At 32.5% G+C, this 21106-nt stretch overlaps 1 protein-coding gene across 1 annotated transcript; it reads left to right on the top strand.

Annotated features, from left to right (window-relative positions):
* Nucleotides 1-9754: 9754 nt before the first annotated feature.
* Nucleotides 9755-10467, top strand: Smp_146150 (hypothetical protein; the record flags this gene model as incomplete). Its single annotated transcript, XM_018788641.1, has 2 exons — nt 9755-9845; nt 10013-10467. The coding sequence occupies 2 exons, from the start codon at nt 9755-9757 to the stop codon at nt 10465-10467; spliced, it is 546 nt and encodes a 181-aa protein (XP_018654164.1).
* Between the last annotated feature and the right edge of the window lie 10639 nt (nt 10468-21106).

The raw sequence follows: 21106 nt of genomic DNA on the forward strand, positions 1-21106 counted from the left end.
TTTTTTTTTAAAAAATATAGTATGAGGAACTATCGTGTCCAACTCAGTCGTTACTTATAATCACAAACAATTTCTGCTTGATGACTGTTCACATAAGTAGCATTTACAGAGTGTGTTGTACAGCTTATGCTGATTCTACTTGAAAATGAATGAGAAATTCAATAACGGAGATGGTTCATGGGCTTTTAAATTATTTTTTTGCTATGTACTATGGAACAAATATACAACTGAATGAGTCATAGCATTTATAATACGAACTAGTCAAAAATATATTAATAGCTTGTAGTCCCCAAAATACTTCGTTTGTCCATGTCAACTTTATATGTTAAAACTATTATTTAAACAATCTGGATAGTATGTCCATCATTTCACCTTTTCTGTATGATTAAGAAGACGGAGGATGTCGGTTTTGACAGTTGGCAAAATTGTAAGGCGAATTGGATTTGAAATCTCTAAATGAACTCATGTATTGTCAGTGGCCTGACTGAATCCGATACAGTTTATTGGTCGGTAGTCACACAAATAGCTAAACTTGATGTCTTTATTTCCATATACAGTAGATTGCAAATGCAGTGAGTCAAAAGAACCGATTAGTCTCACATTTACTGTCCAAGTTTAGGATTTTGAAAATATTAAACACTTTATTCACGGAATACATCCTAATGTATTGTAGAATAAAGAGAGGATATCTAAAGTATTTCAACTCGTAGGACTCATTCCAATCGGTGTTCCGAATATTACTTACCGTCTACAACCAACAATGTTATACTAGAAACTATTTCGTTTCAATGAGAATGGAAACTATGTTCACTCTTCTTACTCGAGTCCCGTTCTCTATTTTGACTATTTCTTGAGGATAATTAACTACGAATAAATCCTCTTACCGTTTGTGATAATTCTGTTGATGTGTTGTATTCAATGTCTGCATTGAATAACAGGACTCATATTGTGGTGTGGTCTACTTATATCCATATAAGTAGTATATGGTGTGGGTCAGACATAGAATGTATTTTGGCAGAAGACCGATGAGGAAAGAACTGAAATGAAACGCAAACGTCTGGAAAATGCATGAGCAATGGAATAAGAGAAGAAACAGTGAAGATTGAAACAATTGGTTGTTAATTTGCAAATTGACTGTTCATTGTTTGGTAATCAGAATTTATTGAGATAGTCTGTAATCTTTGCTTAAATACATTCGATTGTCCCCAACTAGTGTTCCGTTCACAACAATATCATCGTAACAATATTGACAAAAGTGTAATATGATTGGCTGAAAGTTCCTGAAATTTTCATTGGTCATATTGGAATATGTAATACAGACAACAGATATTTACAGTATATATTTCACAATTTCTGTTTGAAAATACGTTCTTCAAACTGACTACGCTTTGTATTAGTAATACCAAAAGTGGATTAAAGTACGTGAAATTACAGCATGAACTCTAGGTTAGTTTTCAAAATGTTTTCACTACTATTCAGTTGTTTCTTTTCTATATCTTTTATGAATTTTATAGAACGCCCATTATTGAAAATAAACTGATTAGAACAATAGATAAGTTTAGGAAATAACTAGTTGTATAGAAAATAGACTTTTGGTCATGAGTTGTTAATTTATTCTGGGTTGATTGACACTAGCCGAGTGAAATATCTTAATAACCATTCAACTTGCTTTTCAATAGAACTAATAATATCACTATACCATGTGCGTGTAAATAAGATAATTTTCCTTTCATTAAAATATTCTTATGATATTGTGTAGAATTATACTTGCTTCCCGTTTGTTTCGTCATAAACTGTTTCAACGAACTGTTAATAACGATACTTTTTGATTGAGTAATTCACGAGATCATAGGAAATGCTTGTTCGAGAATGCATCGACAGTGAGCAGTAGGATTACGTAGAGATTTCTGATTACCGTATGTGACTTAGGGTTTTCTGTGTTCTATAAAACCTGTTCTTCTCGATCACCAATTTCACTGATTTTCAAATAAAAATATACTGGATATTTTGACTAATAAGTTCCAGACTAGCGGAAAATATGAAAAGTGGAAATTGAATTTCATTTTTTATTTAAATCGGATTAATTTAGCAATCGCGTGCCTGTTTCTCGGGATATGGTCACACGATGCAGGCTATTAGCACTTGCTCATGATTAATATCAGCGAATGACCATGAGATACTGGTTTCACAATTAATCAATAATAATAATATAATTGTATAACACTTCTGTTAATGATATCGTTATGTAGGTATCATTACCAAATTTTGATTTGATAATTTTGAATAAATTGAGCATTGGGTAGATTGTTATAAATAAATAATATATTTGTAATATCCCAATGAGTAGAAAAATTAGATTTTCTACTCATTGTGATATCGTTATGGTTTATGATACTTCTTATTTGCTGATATTTTCGATAATTAATTCAGTAATCCTGTAATTGGCGCATCTTTTATTGAGATATCATTCTCGAATGTGTCAGCTGACAATTCATCAATGATTCGAATTTATTTATTTACATTCACTGGTATATTAGGTGGAATCTCCTGAAATTCTCAAATCAAATCAACATACTTTTACCCTATTTTTTTTAAATTTCAATTTATTCACATCTAACGCTTAATACAACATATGTACCTCATGGTTAGTGTTAAACAAATTCTACAATTTAAATTAGCTGTGCAGTCTCCTAGGTAAGTATTTTGTCTTCATGTCTTATAATAAATTGATGAATGTAGCATCATCAAGCCGATGGAATTTCCTACTTATCATTCTTCAAAATATACAATTTATATACTTAGCTTTTCAGATATTCTTTGGGCAACTAACTTATTAACAAGTGATTCTCACTTTTATATTCTATATTTTTAGAACATATCTCCACATATGTTAATAATCATACAGATGCATCTTGAGTTTATAGTTGGCGAGTTCTGAAAATAAAATTTATACTAATTTGTCCTTTGTTAAGTGTGTTTAGATAAAATAAGAACAATTTACTAATGATACTTGAAATATATAGAAGTCAATACTAATAACTTATAGTTCGTGAATAGTTTTATCGAGGACTGCGTTAATTGTAGTCATACTATTCAAAACGTCTATAGAAACTCACTATTTACACGTTGTATGTATGATGAATTCCATTTTTGCTGTGGGGAAATTCACTTCTCAAGTTAACTTATTTATAGAAGTGTCATTGAATACTTTAAAACTGTTCAGTAAATATCTATTCAGTGAAAATCAACAGATTGGAAAATAAAAAAAATATGTTCATAATTTTCTCAAAGGAACGATACTTTATCGAGAACTGCAATCGGTTGTTGCAGCTGTTGAACAAAATTTTAGGTACGTAAACCTTAATTTATGTCACACTTCCAAAGTTTGAAAACCAATAATAATTATCCGTTTATAAGGATAGATATGAAACTAATTGAATTCTGAAAATCGTTTTCGCAATTTTAAAGTAAAATATCTTTTAAAATCCGATTTGTTCTGTACATCAGTTTGGAAGAACTTTTGTTTTATATCTGAAGTATAATGGAACGGTAGCTTGTGGTCGATAAGTTATAAAAAATGAATCCCTTACCTAATAATTATTTGTAGATATTTATCATGTAGCAAAATTATGGCACATCTTGACTGTAACTGATAGCAGGGCTTTGGCAGCATAACTCAAAATTTCAACGTGCAGTGGCTAAGCATAAAAGGGATATTATAGTGACCACAAGAAAAATCTAATTGCTAATATGAAATATGACAGCAGTCAAATTAATGAGATAAAGCATTTAATTAAATTATATTACGTCAATTTAAATTGTACGACAAGCGTTGATAGGATAAATTAATTAGCCTTTTTAATTAACAATATCGTATAAAAGTAGATAAAATTAATGTATCTCTGAATGGTACAATTGATTCAATTTGTTACATTTAAAGGCTTAAAATGTAGACAGTTTTTTTATTATTTCAACAAATTGTTAATAGAACATCGAATTCTTTTTTAAAACTTTTTTAAGGGATTGAATTCTTTCCTTTTGTTTACAAAAACAATCACGAAATAAGCAGCAATCGAAAAATCGATTTGTTTCTTGTTTCTACTGGAAATCGTTATCATTACTTGAGATTATTCGATATTTCTAACTTAAACAGAAAATCCTAGTTTCATTGATGTTACATAAGGGAAAATCAATAATCTGTTAGCGTAAGTACTATACTATTGAACTACGAATTATCCAAAAAAATGTAGAACATCAATCAGTACTACCTCTTCGTCAGTGCCAGATGAACTATAACCATCGTATTAGTGATGTAGTGACAATGTAAATTATTTGATTATTTGACAGTTCCTGTAAGTTGAAAATAAGTAACTATTATAAAATGATACGGTTCTTTACAATGTACCACATAATGTCGTTGCATAAATCGAAATTCCATAGACAACTAATCAATAGCTTTCGCTTTATCCAGTTATGTCACATAATCGTTCGCCATATATGATTAGAACAAAGTCTGTTAATTTAGAAATTCAAAAAAACCTCCAATTTCACTTATATTTGAGGAGTTCAGTTTGCTGTCAAATTATTATTTATCAAGTGAATAAATGTATTAGGAAACTGCTTTAACTTAAAAAAAAGTTATTACAATTATCTACATAAATTGCTTTGACGATTTACTTGATCAGTACTTGCGTTTTCAATGCGAAATAGGCTCTGAAAATCTTAAGTTAATATTGATCTATGTTTATCTAATTAGTTTTGACAATACATAATTTCTCATATCTGAATAATCTAATTAACTAAATGTCAAGGCGCTGAACGATGAAGTAGTTTACTTACTTAATCACGCCTGTTACCTCTCGTGAAAGAGTATATGCCGCCAACCATCATTCCCCATCAAACTCCGTCCTCTACAATCCTTTCCAGTAACTATTCATTCTCTTCATGTCTACTTCCGATTCTCAGTGAAGTGTGTTCTTTAGTCTTCTTCTTTTCCGTCTCCATTCAGGATTCAGTCAGTCAGTCAGCTACAACGTAGGACCAGGCACACATATGCATCGGTCCAAGTTGCCATTCCTCAGTAGTTCTCACACTCAGTCAGATCTCGTTTCTTTCGTACCTTGACGAGATATCCTTTTTTCCAGTCTGTCGGTACTTGTTCTTCTTACCAAACCTTTCTGAAGAACATATGGAGCATGTTCGCAGTTGCTTCTATGTGTGACTTCAGTAACTCAGCTGGTATGTTGTGAGACCCTGTTACTTTCCCACTCTTGATTTGTTTGAAGGCCATCCTGATTTATTCAGTTGTTGGTGCAGTAACATGTGTAGGGTGGTCTGTGTGTGCTGCTTCAATGTCCGGTGGATTCAATGGAGCTGGCCTATTCGAGAGTTCCTCAAAGTGTTCTACCCAACTATTCATCTGTTCTTGAATTTGAGTGTCTGACTTTCCTTCTATGTTGTTTACTGGTCGCTACTGCCACCATATTTCCTTGTTAGTTTTTCCATTATATCATCTATATGTTTCATATTTCCTTTCCCTGTAATAAAAATTCACCATTATGAGCAAAGTATAAATCTTGATCTTCAATATCTCTATATCTTAATGTTGTCTAATGTCAAAACCACAATGAAAACAGTTTCATAAGCGAAATCGGATTGTGACCAGCAGTGTAATCCAGGACGCGCGTTTCGTCTTATTTAGGACTCGTCAGCTGGATGTACCGGCATCTCATTCTGCGACTCTAACCCAGTACCGTTCGCTTCAAACGCCATCACGTTATCCACTTAGGTAGCTGGATTTCACTGCTAGCCACTATCCATCTTTGATTATAATGCTTGTGAATTAAGGCTTTATCAAGGCAATACACACAGTATGCACATATGCCAATAAGACACTGATTAGCTGCAGTCTTAAACATCAATGAGAAGATCCAACCAAACAATACCAAGTGAATGAAAACAGTTTCGTTTGTTATAATGCTAAAGAAGTATCTTGTACCTAATAAAGTGTTGAAATATGTGTAGGTAAGTAGGAGGCCTTTTTTGAAGAACATAGTTATTTGCTTTTAGTTTTATAGAAAATAGTCATCATTGCATAACGCATTGTTTTGGGAACAAATGTAGAGATTTTCCTTGATAAATAAAAGTTGATTAAGAATCGCTCACTTTATTCCTCAAAAAAGGAAAAAAAACAATTTCCTTTAAATCCACTTAAATAGGTAGAATATAAAGATTTTTTTTCAGTTTCTTATTATTTGTAACAATCCTTGCTGTGATGCATTGATAATAATTCACATATCTGTTTTGTTGAGATTGCAATCTACTCTGAAACATCTGCTTTTCAAAGTTTACAACTTTAGTCTCTTCCTTTTATTTTCATTGTATAGTTATAACACTTCACCAAGTGATAGTAAGTTGTTGCGATATAAACTACGAACCTACTCATTATAAAATTGATCTATGAGTTGTTTTGGGTAGTTCAATCATTTTCTTCATAATCGCATTCTTGAACTAGAAATCCTGCCCTATCAAAGGACGGAAAATAATTTTATGTCAGTTTTCCGACCTATCTAAATAAATGATTTTTTACTTGAAATCGGAGTATTTAAACAAAAGCAATAGCATGGCTATAATCCTTGAAAAGGTAAACTGATAAAACTTGTGAAAAGGTTTCCTTAAGTAACACGAAATTGTAAATCTCGTAAGATCTGAATAATGAGTGACTATTTACTGATTCAAACAGTTCATTCACTAAAGTGATTTTCAGTTAGTGTGCATATACCAAAATTTTCTATTACATCCACCTTGATGTAAATTGATCAAAAGTTGGACATTTTCGCGAACTCATAGATCTATTTAATAATCGTTAAAACCACATAATAGAAATTATGTGTTGTATGAAAAGCCATAAATAATAAACCTTTGAAGATGACAAAATAACAGATGACTGTAGTATATGTGAAATATTTTTAAACATTTTTATGGTTTGTATACCACTGAATTCACTAACTCACAAACATCATTTAAATTGTGCAGACATTTATCCACTTGAACAATGGTTAGAGGAAATGGTTAAGTTTAAGATTATATCTTCTATATCTTTTCCCTATCAACATAAGATTTGTATTACCGTAAATCCAGTTATTTAAAGATGGTCTTCTCCACCAACTGACGCTTTTTGGAGGACTATTGATAGATGAGGAGTGTTTTTCTGTTCTAGGCTAAGATCTCTTAGGAATATGTATCTACTGCTCCGCCTGTACTAAAGTCCAGGACACTTAGGTTTTGCAACATGCGTGTCCACAGAAAACTATTGCGTTGAAATTTATTGGTACAAGTCTTTAATCTTAGTCATTTAGAAATATATTGTGACAATCATAGATAGCTCTAGTGAATGACTGCTTTATACTCGAGAAGACTGAACTTTCATTAGACATTCAGGATATACCCTGAGATCGGTATTTTTACTGGAGAGCAAATAATAATTATTAGAGTAAGTGGTAAATTTATTCTTCATTAATATTTTTCCATCAACTGAAAGGATTTACGTTCCTTCAACAAGTGGACTTTGAAATATTTTTTGTTGAGGTTCTGTACATAACTGATTAGTGGCGCAGTCAAATTACTAAGGGAATATAAAATATTTCTCATAGTAGCAAACAACTATTCGACGCCATGCAACCGCCTTTGAAAATCGGATCTAAGTTTTAACTGTTTATTATTTTGAATGTAGTCATTCCAGAAAATTTCAAGATAGTAAATTTAATAGAAATAACATTCATTTTACTGGTTATCTCATTAATATTTGGAACTACTATGGGTTTTAGATATAATTCAATAGAAACTGTATATTTAAGACGTATAAAATTAAGATTCTGAGATAGAAAAGTTTAGAAAGACAACGAAAATCAGATTATAAAATTGCTTCCTGAAATTAAAAACAGTTTATTCTTAGTCTCTACTTGTAATGAAGTTACCACTGTTGTCCATTATCCTCGAGGACTTTTGGGTGAAATAATTTGACATGCCCTTGACGACATCATGAACGTATGAGATCAGTTTTTACTCTGTGAACATCTTTCTTTAGGTAAATCCGCTTATCTTCGACTACTAGTATAGTGAACTATCGAATTTATTTGTCTATTGAATTACAGAATCTCTTAGTAAAATTTGAGAATCATACAATAAATACTTAATTTGCAAAATATCAATCAATTGTCTTAAACTTTACTGTTCCTTTTCAAATGTCAATTAATCGTCTTACACTTCACTGTTCCTTCATTTCCATACCAATCGCTTTCTATTCCTGCTCTTTCCTTCCCGATCGTCTCGACCTTCTGCTGCCAGACATACTATCCCTGACTAGCGTCATATACCACTTATGTCGATATAAGTACCACACACCAAACTAGTACAGTCTAAAGGAGCAAAACATTTCAGATCAGTCATTTTAGTTTAAACAACAATATGTACCGAGCTATGCAAGTGTATACATTAGTTTTCATTCTACAAAGCATTTCAACCAAATGTAAACTTAATTTCAATTGCATACACTGAGGTAAATTAAGTGAATGTTCGTAATCAGGTTTTTCTACTTAGTATTTCATAAAAATGCAAAACGAATTTTTGATCTTGTTCTTGTCAGCAACGAGCTCAAGTTCCCTCTTCATATTCAGTTATGACATGAAATTTTTCGTATAGACTTTCCAGAAGGTACGTACCACTTAAGTAAGTAAAACAATAATAGTACATAAATCTTTTCTAATCTTACACTAAATTAAATAAGTCAAAGGCGGTTCGATCATTCATTTCATTCGTTTAGACAAAAGTAGTCTGGAAACTGCCCGTACAGAAATAATCAATTTTATGAAGAATGAATCTGATAACTTGTTAGTTTCAGGCATATTAAACCATATATTTTATCGACGGTCAAACAAAATTTACAATATCAAAGCGAACACATATGAAAGCAACATAGTGGACACGATAAAATTAAAACAAAACATGATATGAATATTATGTACGTTACATGTTACACATAGAGCCTTGGACTTCCCCTGTAAAATCTATTAATTAAGTTCACCCACTTGGCAATTTGATAATGAATTTGAAGACTAGTGTCATATAGCTAGTAAGTAATAGTTGTATAGAAACAATTTATGCTCAATAATTATTTAAATAAAATAATAATAATAATGGATAACCACTCTGGTTAATAAAATTTTAAACTCACTTGAGTGCACGAAAATGATTATCCTAACTAACATATTTATCAAGAATAATTTTTACATTTTTCCTTAATAACTTTTGTGTCATCAGACAATACATACATAATAAACTACTTTTTTTTTCAGGAATATAATAGATGAAGAAAGATACTGAAAAATGAATTCATCTATATCACGCTATACTAAGCCTCCACAAATTCAAACGAAATTATGTGAAACAAAACAACAAGAAAATGTACCAGTAAATAATTCACCAACGATATCACAATGTACACCTACATCATCGACAACATCAGAAGCTGATGAAGAAGTACGAATAGTGTTTTTAGGTTCAGCTAAAGTTGGAAAGACTTCAATTATTCAGCGTTTTCTCTATAACCATTTCGAAACAAAATATACACCAACCGTTGAGGATATTCACTCGAAAAAGTTCATAGTGCGTAATCACATAGTAAAACTTGTTTTAATAGATACAGCTGGCAGTTATGATTTTCCAGCGATGTTACGGCTATGCATAAGTAAAGCAAATGCATTTGTTATTGTATTTGCTCATGACAGCCTTGATTCACTCGTACAAGCTGGTCAGCTGTTGTCACAAATCAAATCTCAACGTACAGATTATGCCTCTCTAACTTCAAACCTATCTCATGAGCAAAGTGAAGAATGGGCACTTAGCATGAACATGGCATCACCAATTACTGTTGTGTGCAATAAGTCCGATTTACCGAACTCATATTCACAAATCAGTGAAGGTGCCATAATGGAATGGTTGCTTACGAATGGTTTAAAGCCATCGCAATTCGTATATGTTAGTGCTAAAACAAACGACTCAATTATGTCAATATTTGAATCACTATGGTTACAAAATGATGTGAGTAAGGCAATAACGTTAGTTAAATGGGATGGTACTAGACGAGCTAGTCTGAGTAATACCCAAGCCGGAATAACTACTAGCACTGGCAGTAATACATCGGGAAATATTTTACCCATTGGAATGAGAGAAACAGATTTTTCTGCACTTAGTGGTACTGTACCTAATAATACTGTCTCATCGAATGACAGTAATATCAATCCTAATACTCTTAGTAATGAATTATCTGATGTGAGTATAACTGAACGAAAGCATTCAAAGTTTCGTCAAGCAATCTTTCGTAATAGCTTGCGTCTGAGCAGAAGATCTAGTGGAAAGACAAACAAATGTAAACCAGATATTGTTTATCTAGATTGTGCAATATCTTAATAGCAATTTAAATGCTTCATTAAAGAGTACACAATTAACATTTCTTGTGACACTCTGTATCCAAAACAAAAGTTTCAATAAAAATATATATATTCTAGTTACCATCCAAAATACGTTTAAAATTCTTTTATCCTACGCTCCTTACACAAATTATCATGTATTCTTCATTGTCAATGTGAAATGCCTACACAAATTCTTATATGGTGTCCTGGAACTTATGTTGTCTATATTAGTGCATCCGTTTCCTGTGTACATTCCGTAAAAACTTACTTAAATGATCTTTTTGTAAATCTCGAGTAATTATTGAACAGAAAAATAAAAATTATCAAAACTCAATAAGTTTTCATTTGATTTTAATTATTTTCTGTGGATACTAGAAATTTACTTTCAGTACAATTTCATCTCAATATGTTTTAAGCAAATATGTTTCTAGGAATGCGACAGTGAAATGGTACCATGAAGATTTTACTTAGGTGAATGTATGCAGCTTAAATTGGGAAATCACAATTTCAACACATAATATAAATGATTACATTTACTCAGTGCTAGTAGTATTTAACGATATACAAATATGTCCATTAAAACATTATTTTAGAAGAAAAATAAGATGTATGTGTGAATAACCAGGCCAGGCATAAAGAAGCATTTCTAAAGTTGCCGTTTATTTGAAAGATTTAGAGGACATGAATGATTGAATTCATCTCATCCCACTATCCTTTGTTCTTGATTTACATTGAATGTTTTACTTTTAAAATAAAGTACCCAGTAAACAGTAAGCCATTAGCATGCCTTGTACACTAATGTCAATTAAAATCTGATGAGTTTCTTTTACTATCCATTATCATTCAAATTAATTAAGTCGATAACCATCTTTCTGGAATATAGATTCAATTGGTGTTATCATGAATAACACAGCCACCATGGTTTTCAAACACCTTATTTAGAATAAGGACAAAATTAGAGAATTATTTCATAAACATATCGTTCTATGAGGATTAACTTTTAATTAAAAGTTTTGTGAAAACCAACCATTCTTATTTGTTCGGAGGTCCTCTTAGATTTATAACGACATTGTTTGGAGTACATATGTCATTATTTATGCTGCAGTTTGTTTTTCTCATCGTTGAAATGAGAGTTACTAATCGTAAAAGAAGTAGGTAAGAAGTACTCGATTTTAAAGTAAAAGTTATATGTCATTATGTTAATATATTAAAACGTCTTATACTTTTAAAGGTTTTGAAGCAAGATGGATTCAAACTTCAAGCTCAGTATTGAAGTCTCAACACTTAACCTACTCTAAAGACGTAAAAGCGTTAGTTCACTATGTCAAACAGCACCCACTAATAAACATTTTACTCAGCTTGGTGATTTTTTTATTGATCTGCAATACAATAATACACAAGATTCTTTTTCTTCCCTGAAAAGCGGGTTTTCTTAGTATGTGCTTCATCTAACAATGAGTAGTAAAATGTTTGAGAACAGTGAGTAATCCCCAAGTTACTCAGCACTATCGAACCTAGTAAGCTGACGGCAAAAAATCTTATCATGTGGTGTATTTATTTTTTGTTTATGGTGAACTAAATTTTTAAGTAATTTATATGGTAAATACAATAAACAACAGAAATGGGAAGTTCATTGAATAATATGTGAACCTTCAGCAAAAGATTATCGAAGAATATATCACTTGTATCTAGTATCATTTTCCCTAACATACTGTCTGGCATTGACTGAAAGAAGATTGATAGGCCAAGACAGGATATCTTATGGTGAAATCACTGATTTATGGTAAATCAATGATTAAAAATATTATCGAATTGGCTGGGGCAACCTAGTATTACTTCATTTAAGACACTAGCTAAAGTGACTTCAATTATTTTGCGTGACTTGTTGAACTTTGTAGTTTAAAACCATGGACTAACTTCAGCTAGACAACCATTAAAAAAAGAATTACTGGAGAGATGATTCGTCCTATTATTAAACTCCTCGTCGATGCTCTTCCACAACTCAATTAAGGATCGAATTCTGGACATTCATTCCTCTTAAAAAGTGTTTAGCGTTCATATCGGTAAGTTGACATCGAATGGCTTAGATGAATAACTTCAACCAATCCATTGTTTTGTGTGACCATTACTCATTGCTACTAGTGCTGTTCATCTGACTCCAGACATTTAAACTCCGTCAATCAAAAGCTTTCGAAAGAATTTCGTGTGTTACCTTGTTGTTTAAAGCACCTTGGCTACACCCCATAAATAAACTTGATAAAGGGTAAGGGATTCGGAAAGTTAAATATTTATTAGTTATTCAGATCAATGCGACTAGACGAAAAATCAAATGGAACTATTTAAAATTTATTACAGAATCACCGTTGTCTTAGAAAATAAATATTGGTCAGTCTGAAAACAATATCTAAAGATTTATATTACGAAATTTCCCAAATCTCAAATAGTACTCACCATTGTTCAAAAATACGATTTGTTACTAGGTAAGTCAACTGTATGATGTTCAAAAGATATTATTACCTTTTCTAGTATATAGAAAGTGGAAACATTGAATGTGGTTAGTGTTATATTCCAAAGTGAATTATGAATGGTAACCTTTGAGGACTATTTATGGACCAATGTAATGTGTATATATCGTATTGTATAATTGTTAAGTAACTAAACTATTCATATTCGTGTCCCTCTTATTATAGGCTTTATTTTGACTTTTGAATTATTATTTTATGATTTATCGTTCTTGAGTTATCCCTAGTCTATTAATTACTGCCTCACACATTCACAGCCACATTTGGCTGAATCTTTTACAAATGTTATTTTCTATTTTATGGTACGATGTAGTCGGTTTGAGCGGTATATAAACCCAGTATGTTTGAAATAAATGATTCATATTGCAGAGGCTGTTATTGATATTCTGGACTTAACTGGTTGGGCTAGACAGATAGCAGGACCGATAAGTACTATAGACTGCTAGCACGGATTTTATGAGACACTGGTCCGATCGATAAATCATAGCTCTATAATAGGCGAGTACAAGATAATAAAAATTGGCGGACACAAGTTATAACTGTTAGTATGTAAAAGTCTTCTTCAAGTTAATAATAAAGTGAAAACACAGTCGTTTGTAGTCTCATTATTACCCGAACCAGAGTTAGGAATGCCTGTCAAGAAATATATTCAGTATTCATGGTAAACTATTTTAATGAACACTCTTAATTTATTTAATTGGGTGTAAAGCTCTTTCTATATGATGGTGACTGATACAGAAATATATATTAAGAAACTAACACAATCGTTTTACAAGAACAACTGCCATAGTGTATTCAAAACATAAAATAAATTATTATTTATAATAATATACTTAACCGCTTGTTAAAATATTTTGTTTCACTACAGAACGGAATCAACCTAAATACATAATACAAATATATTATTTTCAGACTATATAACTGAACACAAAATCATAAGAATTGTTGTTCACTTTGGATTTAAATTCATAGTTCGATATTGCCCGGCAATATAAAAGCAGTTTTGATAAGTGACCAGACAAAAAGATCATCTAACGAAGAGAAAATAATTTCAATTACTAGGTTGAACAATAATAATAATAATAATAATACATCAAGGTCGAGTGAACAAAAAGCAATGTAAAACAGAAGAAATGCGAAAACTAACTGTGCAAATGATAGGAATAGGAAACAGAAATGCAATTTTGTGTTAATTCAAAGTATAACGAAATTGAATAATCATTAAAACGTCTTGCAAAGCATAAATTACGAAGATTTTAACAAAGAATCTCATCCTTTATAGTTTTAAGAAGATCCAAATGTACAATTTTCTAAAGTCTGTAGATTTAATAAACCGAAAGAATTTACACGTCTGCTTGTTCTATTCTACCTGGCCATCAAACTGTTTATGAAATAAATTACTTGTCATTCTAATTATTGTTTGACATTTTGTGGTTACTTTTGGTCTAAAGGTACTTCGTGTAATATCGTTAAATACAACCGTGATTAGGTAACATATTTTATCCGGTATGATTTTTAATTTTAATGCTTTAGAGTGTATTTGGGTTCCCATGCATACGTTTGATTGGAAAACTTTGAGATCCTAACCATTGAGTTCGTCACAATTAAACACATCAAGTTTTGGATAAATATAAAAATTTGAATTTTTACTCATTGCGTGCAGGTTATGTAGAATTTCATTTATCCCACAGATATACTACTAGAACTGTAAACGCGATACTGGCGATTCCAAAGTCTATGTGAAAGCTATAGTCAAAACAAGGACAACTTGGCTTCAAACATTATATGTTTCTAAACATGAAAACAATTACTTACTTACGCCTGTTATCCATCGTGGAAGAGCATAGACCACAAATCAGCATTCTCCATCCAACCCTGTCCTGGACAATCCTTTCCAGTTCTTTCCAGTTAACATTCATCCTTTTCATATTTGCTTCTACTTCTCGGTGTATTGTGTTCTTTAACCTTCCTCTTTTCCGTTTCCTTTCAGGATTCCAAGTTAGCGCTTGCCTCGTGATGCAGTTTGGTGATTTCTTCAATGTATGTCCTAACCATTTCCAACGTCTTTTCCTAATTTCCTCTTCAGCTGGAAGCTGGTTTGTCCTCTCCCATAAAACGCTGTTGCTGATAGTATCCGGCCAGTGAATGTTGGATATTTTGCGTAAACAACTGTTTATAAATACTTGTACTTGTACGATGTAGTAGTTCTCCAAGTTTCAGCTCCTTACAGTATGACTGTCTTGACGTTCGCATTAGAGATTCTCACTTTGAAGTTAGTTGAGAGTTGTTTTGAGTCCCATATGTTCTTCAATTGTAAAAATGCTGCCCTTGCTTTACCCACCCCCGACTTTACATCTGCATCAGATCCTCCTTATTCATCAATGATACTTCCCAGGTACGTAAATGTTTCTACATCTTCCAGAGTTTCGCCATCAAGTGTGATTGGGTCGGTGTTCTCCGTGTTGTATTTGCGAATCTTGCTTTTTCCTTTGTGTATGTTGAGGCCTATTGATGCAGAGGCTGCTGCTACATTCGCTGTCTTCGTCTGTATTTGTTCGTGTGTATGAGAGAGTAGGGCTAGGTCATCTGAGAAGTCCATATCGTCTAATTTATTTTGAGGTGTCCATTGTATTCCGTGTTTCCCCTCAGATGTCGAAGTCTTCATAATCCAGTCAATCACCAGAAGAAAGAGGAAAAGGGAGAGTAGACAGCCTTGTCTGACTCCGGTCCTCACTTGGAATGCATTAGTCAGCTGTCTTCCATGCACGACTTTTCACTGTAGTCTGTCGTATGAGTTCCGGATAATGTTGACAATCTTCTGAGGAACTCTCTAGTGTCGAGGAAGTTTCCATAATGTTCTCCTGTCCACGCTGTCAAACGCTTTCTCATAGTCACTGAAGTTGATGTATAGTGACGTTCCATCTACCTATATTAATTGTTGCTCTGGTTGTTAGAAGAGGCATCGGCCTCGTGACTTCCAAAACATTTCGCCTTTCATCATGAGGCGTCATAATTCGTCCTTCAACTTGGAGGGCAGAGTTTAAATGGTTTGAATTTATTTATCTGGTCAGCGTTTTTTTAGCGAGCTAGCTTTTATACGGGATGGGGTTGCTATCCCCATGCCCAACCCTCCTCCTTTTTGCGGGCTTGGGAACGGCAGTAACTTTAGAAGAGCTAGAGAAGGAGTTATGAATACAATCAGATTAGTACAATAAATAAAGAATTACAGTCAATAAATGAAACGCATAAACATAACGACCAGTATTGCGTGTCTTATCGAAATGAATAAAATTTATGAGTCACATTAATATCAATTAGTAGGTTACATGCAACACGGATAGTTTATCGACATATCAGACCAGATTAGCGTGGTGGGAGCTTAGGCAACGATTTGATTGGTTAGTTATGGACATAACTAGCATCCCCCCAATCGGACACCACGTCCAGGCCTCACTACTGTCGCGTCTATATAATCGGCTTCTCCAAATATACAGGTTCCGTATATCCCGGCTGATCTCTTCGGTTGCTGTCTTCAGTCGAACTGTTCGGACTCGTCCATCTGGACCGTAATTGAACTGTCTAACTATAGCTTTCGACCACAGATTTCTCGGTGAGCCAGTATTGTTAACTAACACTAAATCTCCCGTTTGTATATTCCTTCTCATATCCAGCTACTCAGATCTCGTCTTAAGGGTTGGTAGGTACTCCCGTAACCACCTGTTCCAGAATAGTTTGGTTAGTTGTTGTGTTTCATTCCTCCTCTTATTTAAGCACCTTTTACTCATCTGCGCTTCTTCGAATGACACATCTCTATGAACTAACAATAACTTATTTCATTCCTCCTCTTATTTAAACACCTTTTACTCATCTGCGCTTCTTCGAATGACACATCTCTATGAACTAACAATAACTTATTTGATGAGAATATATCCAAATTATCACAGTCATTAACTAGCTTTACTAGTGGTCGATTGTTCAATATCCCTCCAACTTCTATTAAAAAGATCTCCAAAGACTCGTTCGTCAATACCTTTTGAAACGGTAGTGATTGTAGAATCATTCTTGTTGACTTTATAATGCGTCCCCATACGCTCCCTCGATGACTAGCTCTAGGAAGGTTAAAACGTCACTCACAACCTCTTTTTAAAAGGGCATTTGCTATCTTATTCTGATTCAGACTGCACATAATCTGTCTAAGACTAGCATTGGCTTTTTTAAATTATTCAGAGCCATCTTTACTCTTATTCACAACTCGTAAAAAGGTGTCTTTCTGATTACCATGTACGATACCATGGCGAATATGTGTTGACTGCTTCTTCAAGGTCTTATTTAATGGCTTCTTCGTTAAAATGACCTTTGGCTCTTTCGGTGTCTTGATCTTCGGCCCGATGACCTTCTTTTCTTTAGGCTTTCTTAGAGTTGGTTTGGGATTATTATCAGATTGTGCTTTAATTTTTGGCTTAGCAACCCTGGACTTAGTTAATAAAAAGGAACGATGAACTTGACGGGAGACATCTTCAAAATGAGCATACGCTACAAAACTGTATGCGAATTCTGAGGCATCGGCAAAGCAATTAATCCGAGTAGCCGGTGGTTTGTACGATTCTGGAACGAGACGTCTGTGAAGTAACAGTTCACCTAGGCGCTTCATGCCTCTGAGCCAACAGTCCCATCTCATAAAGCACTCCGTAGGAAGCTCTGAGTCCGATGTCAGATTTTGCCGACAAATATCTTGCGAAATTAATTTAGCTGGTAAAACAACTGGAGCTATAAACCCAACCGGGTCGAATATAAATGCTACATACGACAAAATGGTTCTCCTTGCAGGAGTTGCATCAAATTCCCACACCTTGAAGAAGATCTAATCCATTCGAACATTCCACTCTTTTCCTAGAGTCCTTAACATAATAGGATAATAATGTCTTTCAATCTGTAGGTCACATGCAACAGGGATAATTTACAGACACATCAGACCAGATTAACATGGTGGGAGCTTAATCAACGATTTGATTGGTTAGTTATGGACGTAACTAACAGGTTACCAAAAACAATAAATAAGTACTCATTTCAACCATTTGACTTTAATCAACATTAAAACACTGTTCTGAAACGTCAATAAGTTAATTTGTTTACATAGTTAGAGAGATGTGTTGGAATTTGTAGTTGGGTTTTTGTCAATATTTATGATAATCAGCTTTTCACAAAATAAAGTGTCATTTTTTTATGTTCTTCCTCAGAATTTATTGGTAAAATTACTACTTATTTCTAATCTCATCGAATCACAGAACAGAAGTCATTTTACTAAGTTGTAAAAATAGAAACCGCATCATTTTGAAGCATTTTTAAAAGTTGATAAGTGTAATAAAAGTATTGTCATTATTCAGCTATAAATTAATAGAACATATACTCTAGAATATACTAAGATTAAACTGTGCTAATTTCCGCAAAAAATAATGTTAATAAAAAACAAACGCATCAGGAAATGATCGTCTTACATCGCTTAAATTAGAAAATATATCTATAGATGTGATGGATGATGGTGATTACTACTAATTTTTTAAGGAAGGACATCTACTGAAGTAACTATATCTAGATTATAGAAAAATATGAACAAAGTAATAGCATTATCAATCACTTGTTTCCAGATACAATCCAAGATGCACTTTTTAAATGGGTGTACGATTTTCTGATTAGTTTTATTTATTAGATGAAGTTTTTCACAGAAATGATTATTGGACTTTGAAAGTAGTCTGAGTAGTCGATTTCAGAGGCAGTTATTTGAACTTCTCTAAAAATCAAAAGTTTTCCAATTTCAGGCATTGACTTGGTACTTATGATGAATATGTTAGCGAAAAAAGAAATACTTTTATGGATAGACTTATAATCTAAACATTGATTTGGTGTAATGAACAAATTATTTAACTCGTATATTAATCAGAGTAGTTAAAAAACAGAAACGTTAACAAATAAAGTGTCGCTAAAGGACTAAAACTTCAATGCCAATAAAAGTTTATTTGAATCCATTATAATTTGCCAATCCAGTGACGTGGTGTTTCAAGTCATAAACCTAAATCAGTCATCTGTACGTTGATACTAATCAAATTAACTAGTTCCTAAAGTTAGAAATATTTCTGCAAGGTTGCTACGAGGCTGATTAAATTAATTACTTTTATTTATTAGTGATTTTCAACTTACTTTAACTTTAGCCAAAACTTTATGTCGTAGCAACCGCCTAACAATTATTACAGTATGAATTTTGATCTGTTTGCAGAAACATCTCTGAAACCGATAACTAATTTTTATATAACTATCAAAAATTGATCTGACAATCCTTTTTATTCACAAATATTGTACCATCCATCATAGCTTTCTGTTAACGTCTATTCAAAATTGCATATTATATTGAATGCCTAGTTGTGATATAATAGGTATACTAAGAAAGATTTCCGCATAAACTGTCCATATTATTGTAAGTATATGTTTATTAATTGCTTGACAGTAGGGAAATTTATAAATTATTAAAAATTAGTAGATTGACCATTTAAAACTTTCGATATATGTCAGATTCAAATATACAGAATAACGATAGTGTTTTGCATGATAAGAGTGGTGTATTATAAAAAGTAGTGAATTTCCTAGGTAACAGTTATATTGTGTTTTGAGTAAACATGATGGAGTGATGAATATTAATGTGATCTGAATAAAGCCAAAACGAAGAACATGGAAGAATAGTATGAGTTCATTTATTCAGTGGATTCTTTCCAGTTGCTTACAACTCAGAAGTGATAGCAATAATTATTTAAAGCCGATGAAAATACTTTACATCGTATTAATGAAGATTAGTAAGATACAGAAATAAATATGGAAGGATTATAAAAATGTCCCATTGGTTGAATATCTTCATAATATTAACTAGTGTGAAACGTCTAGAGGAAAAATTTTAGAAACACATAAAGACACATTTCCACAGAATGAAAATTAATATTGAAAGTTGCGTAATAGCAACTGTGAAAGTGAACAGGTTAACAGAGTAAAGGGAATAAAGCCTAAAATATGATATAAGAATGAAGAAAAAGAAGTTGCATTTGAGAGTATGATCTAAAATATTACACAATTAGATGATGAAGAATTGAAAACGATGACAAATTAACGTTAGATTTTTAGTTTTAAAGTTTCTATTCGACTTTGTCTATGTAAACCTTGAAGGTCGTAGGCTGTGAGTTAATAACTTTGTAGCAGTTTATCTGTAATAATTAATAAGCGCATAAAAATATATTCAAAGTCTGTAGAATTTCTCTGATTTATAAGCAAAAGTAACAACATGGAATTAGAGTTTTCGGAGATAGTGGTAGGATGTAACACAATGTTACACCTTGAAAATAAAACGCACGAATTGATTGTTGCGCGGAGTTATTGTCTCTGGCCATCAATACCATAGTCTCAACATTTTCTTTTAAAAGGCGTCTTTAACGTGAATTCTCAGACTAATTTCAGTCATAATCATAGTCTCCGCAAACAATCTTACTTTAATAGAGATCAAGTGCTCACTAGCTTTGAAATAGCTTCTTTTAGTTTTAATAACTGTGACTAGTGGAAATCTACCTTGTCACTGTTCGATTGAAGCCGAATGCATGGACCTTTAGATTTCAGTTCAATGTTCATAAAAAGACAGGTTCACTGAAAAACTTCAACGTTCTGGATCCTCCATTCGAAGAGGCGGTAGCTGAGCACTGTTGGCGAGTTACATACAAATAAAAAATAGCTATTTAATTCTCTTTGACTTTTAGCGTTCATCATGGATGTGAAACTGCATTCAATTTGAATTGGTCTCCACAGAAAACATTTCTATTCTAAGAAGTAATACGCATCAGGTCCTACTTTAAGTTAATAAACTAATGAGTACATTTTCTCCATTCGAACGTTTTCTAAATTTTTTAATTTATAATATATCATAGGTGTTAACTAAGCAAAAGATATATTGGTTTTTCACTTGACCAAGCATAAATCTAAATTCATGCATGAGTGGACTACACAGTATCACGGAATGCTTCTGAGATTAATTACATTATTGTTATTGGTTAATATTTTTTGAACATATTAATTCATTATTCGTAT

Source organism: Schistosoma mansoni, chromosome W (genome assembly GCF_000237925.1).
Source record: "Schistosoma mansoni strain Puerto Rico chromosome W, complete genome".
NCBI lineage: Eukaryota > Metazoa > Platyhelminthes > Trematoda > Strigeidida > Schistosomatidae > Schistosoma > Schistosoma mansoni.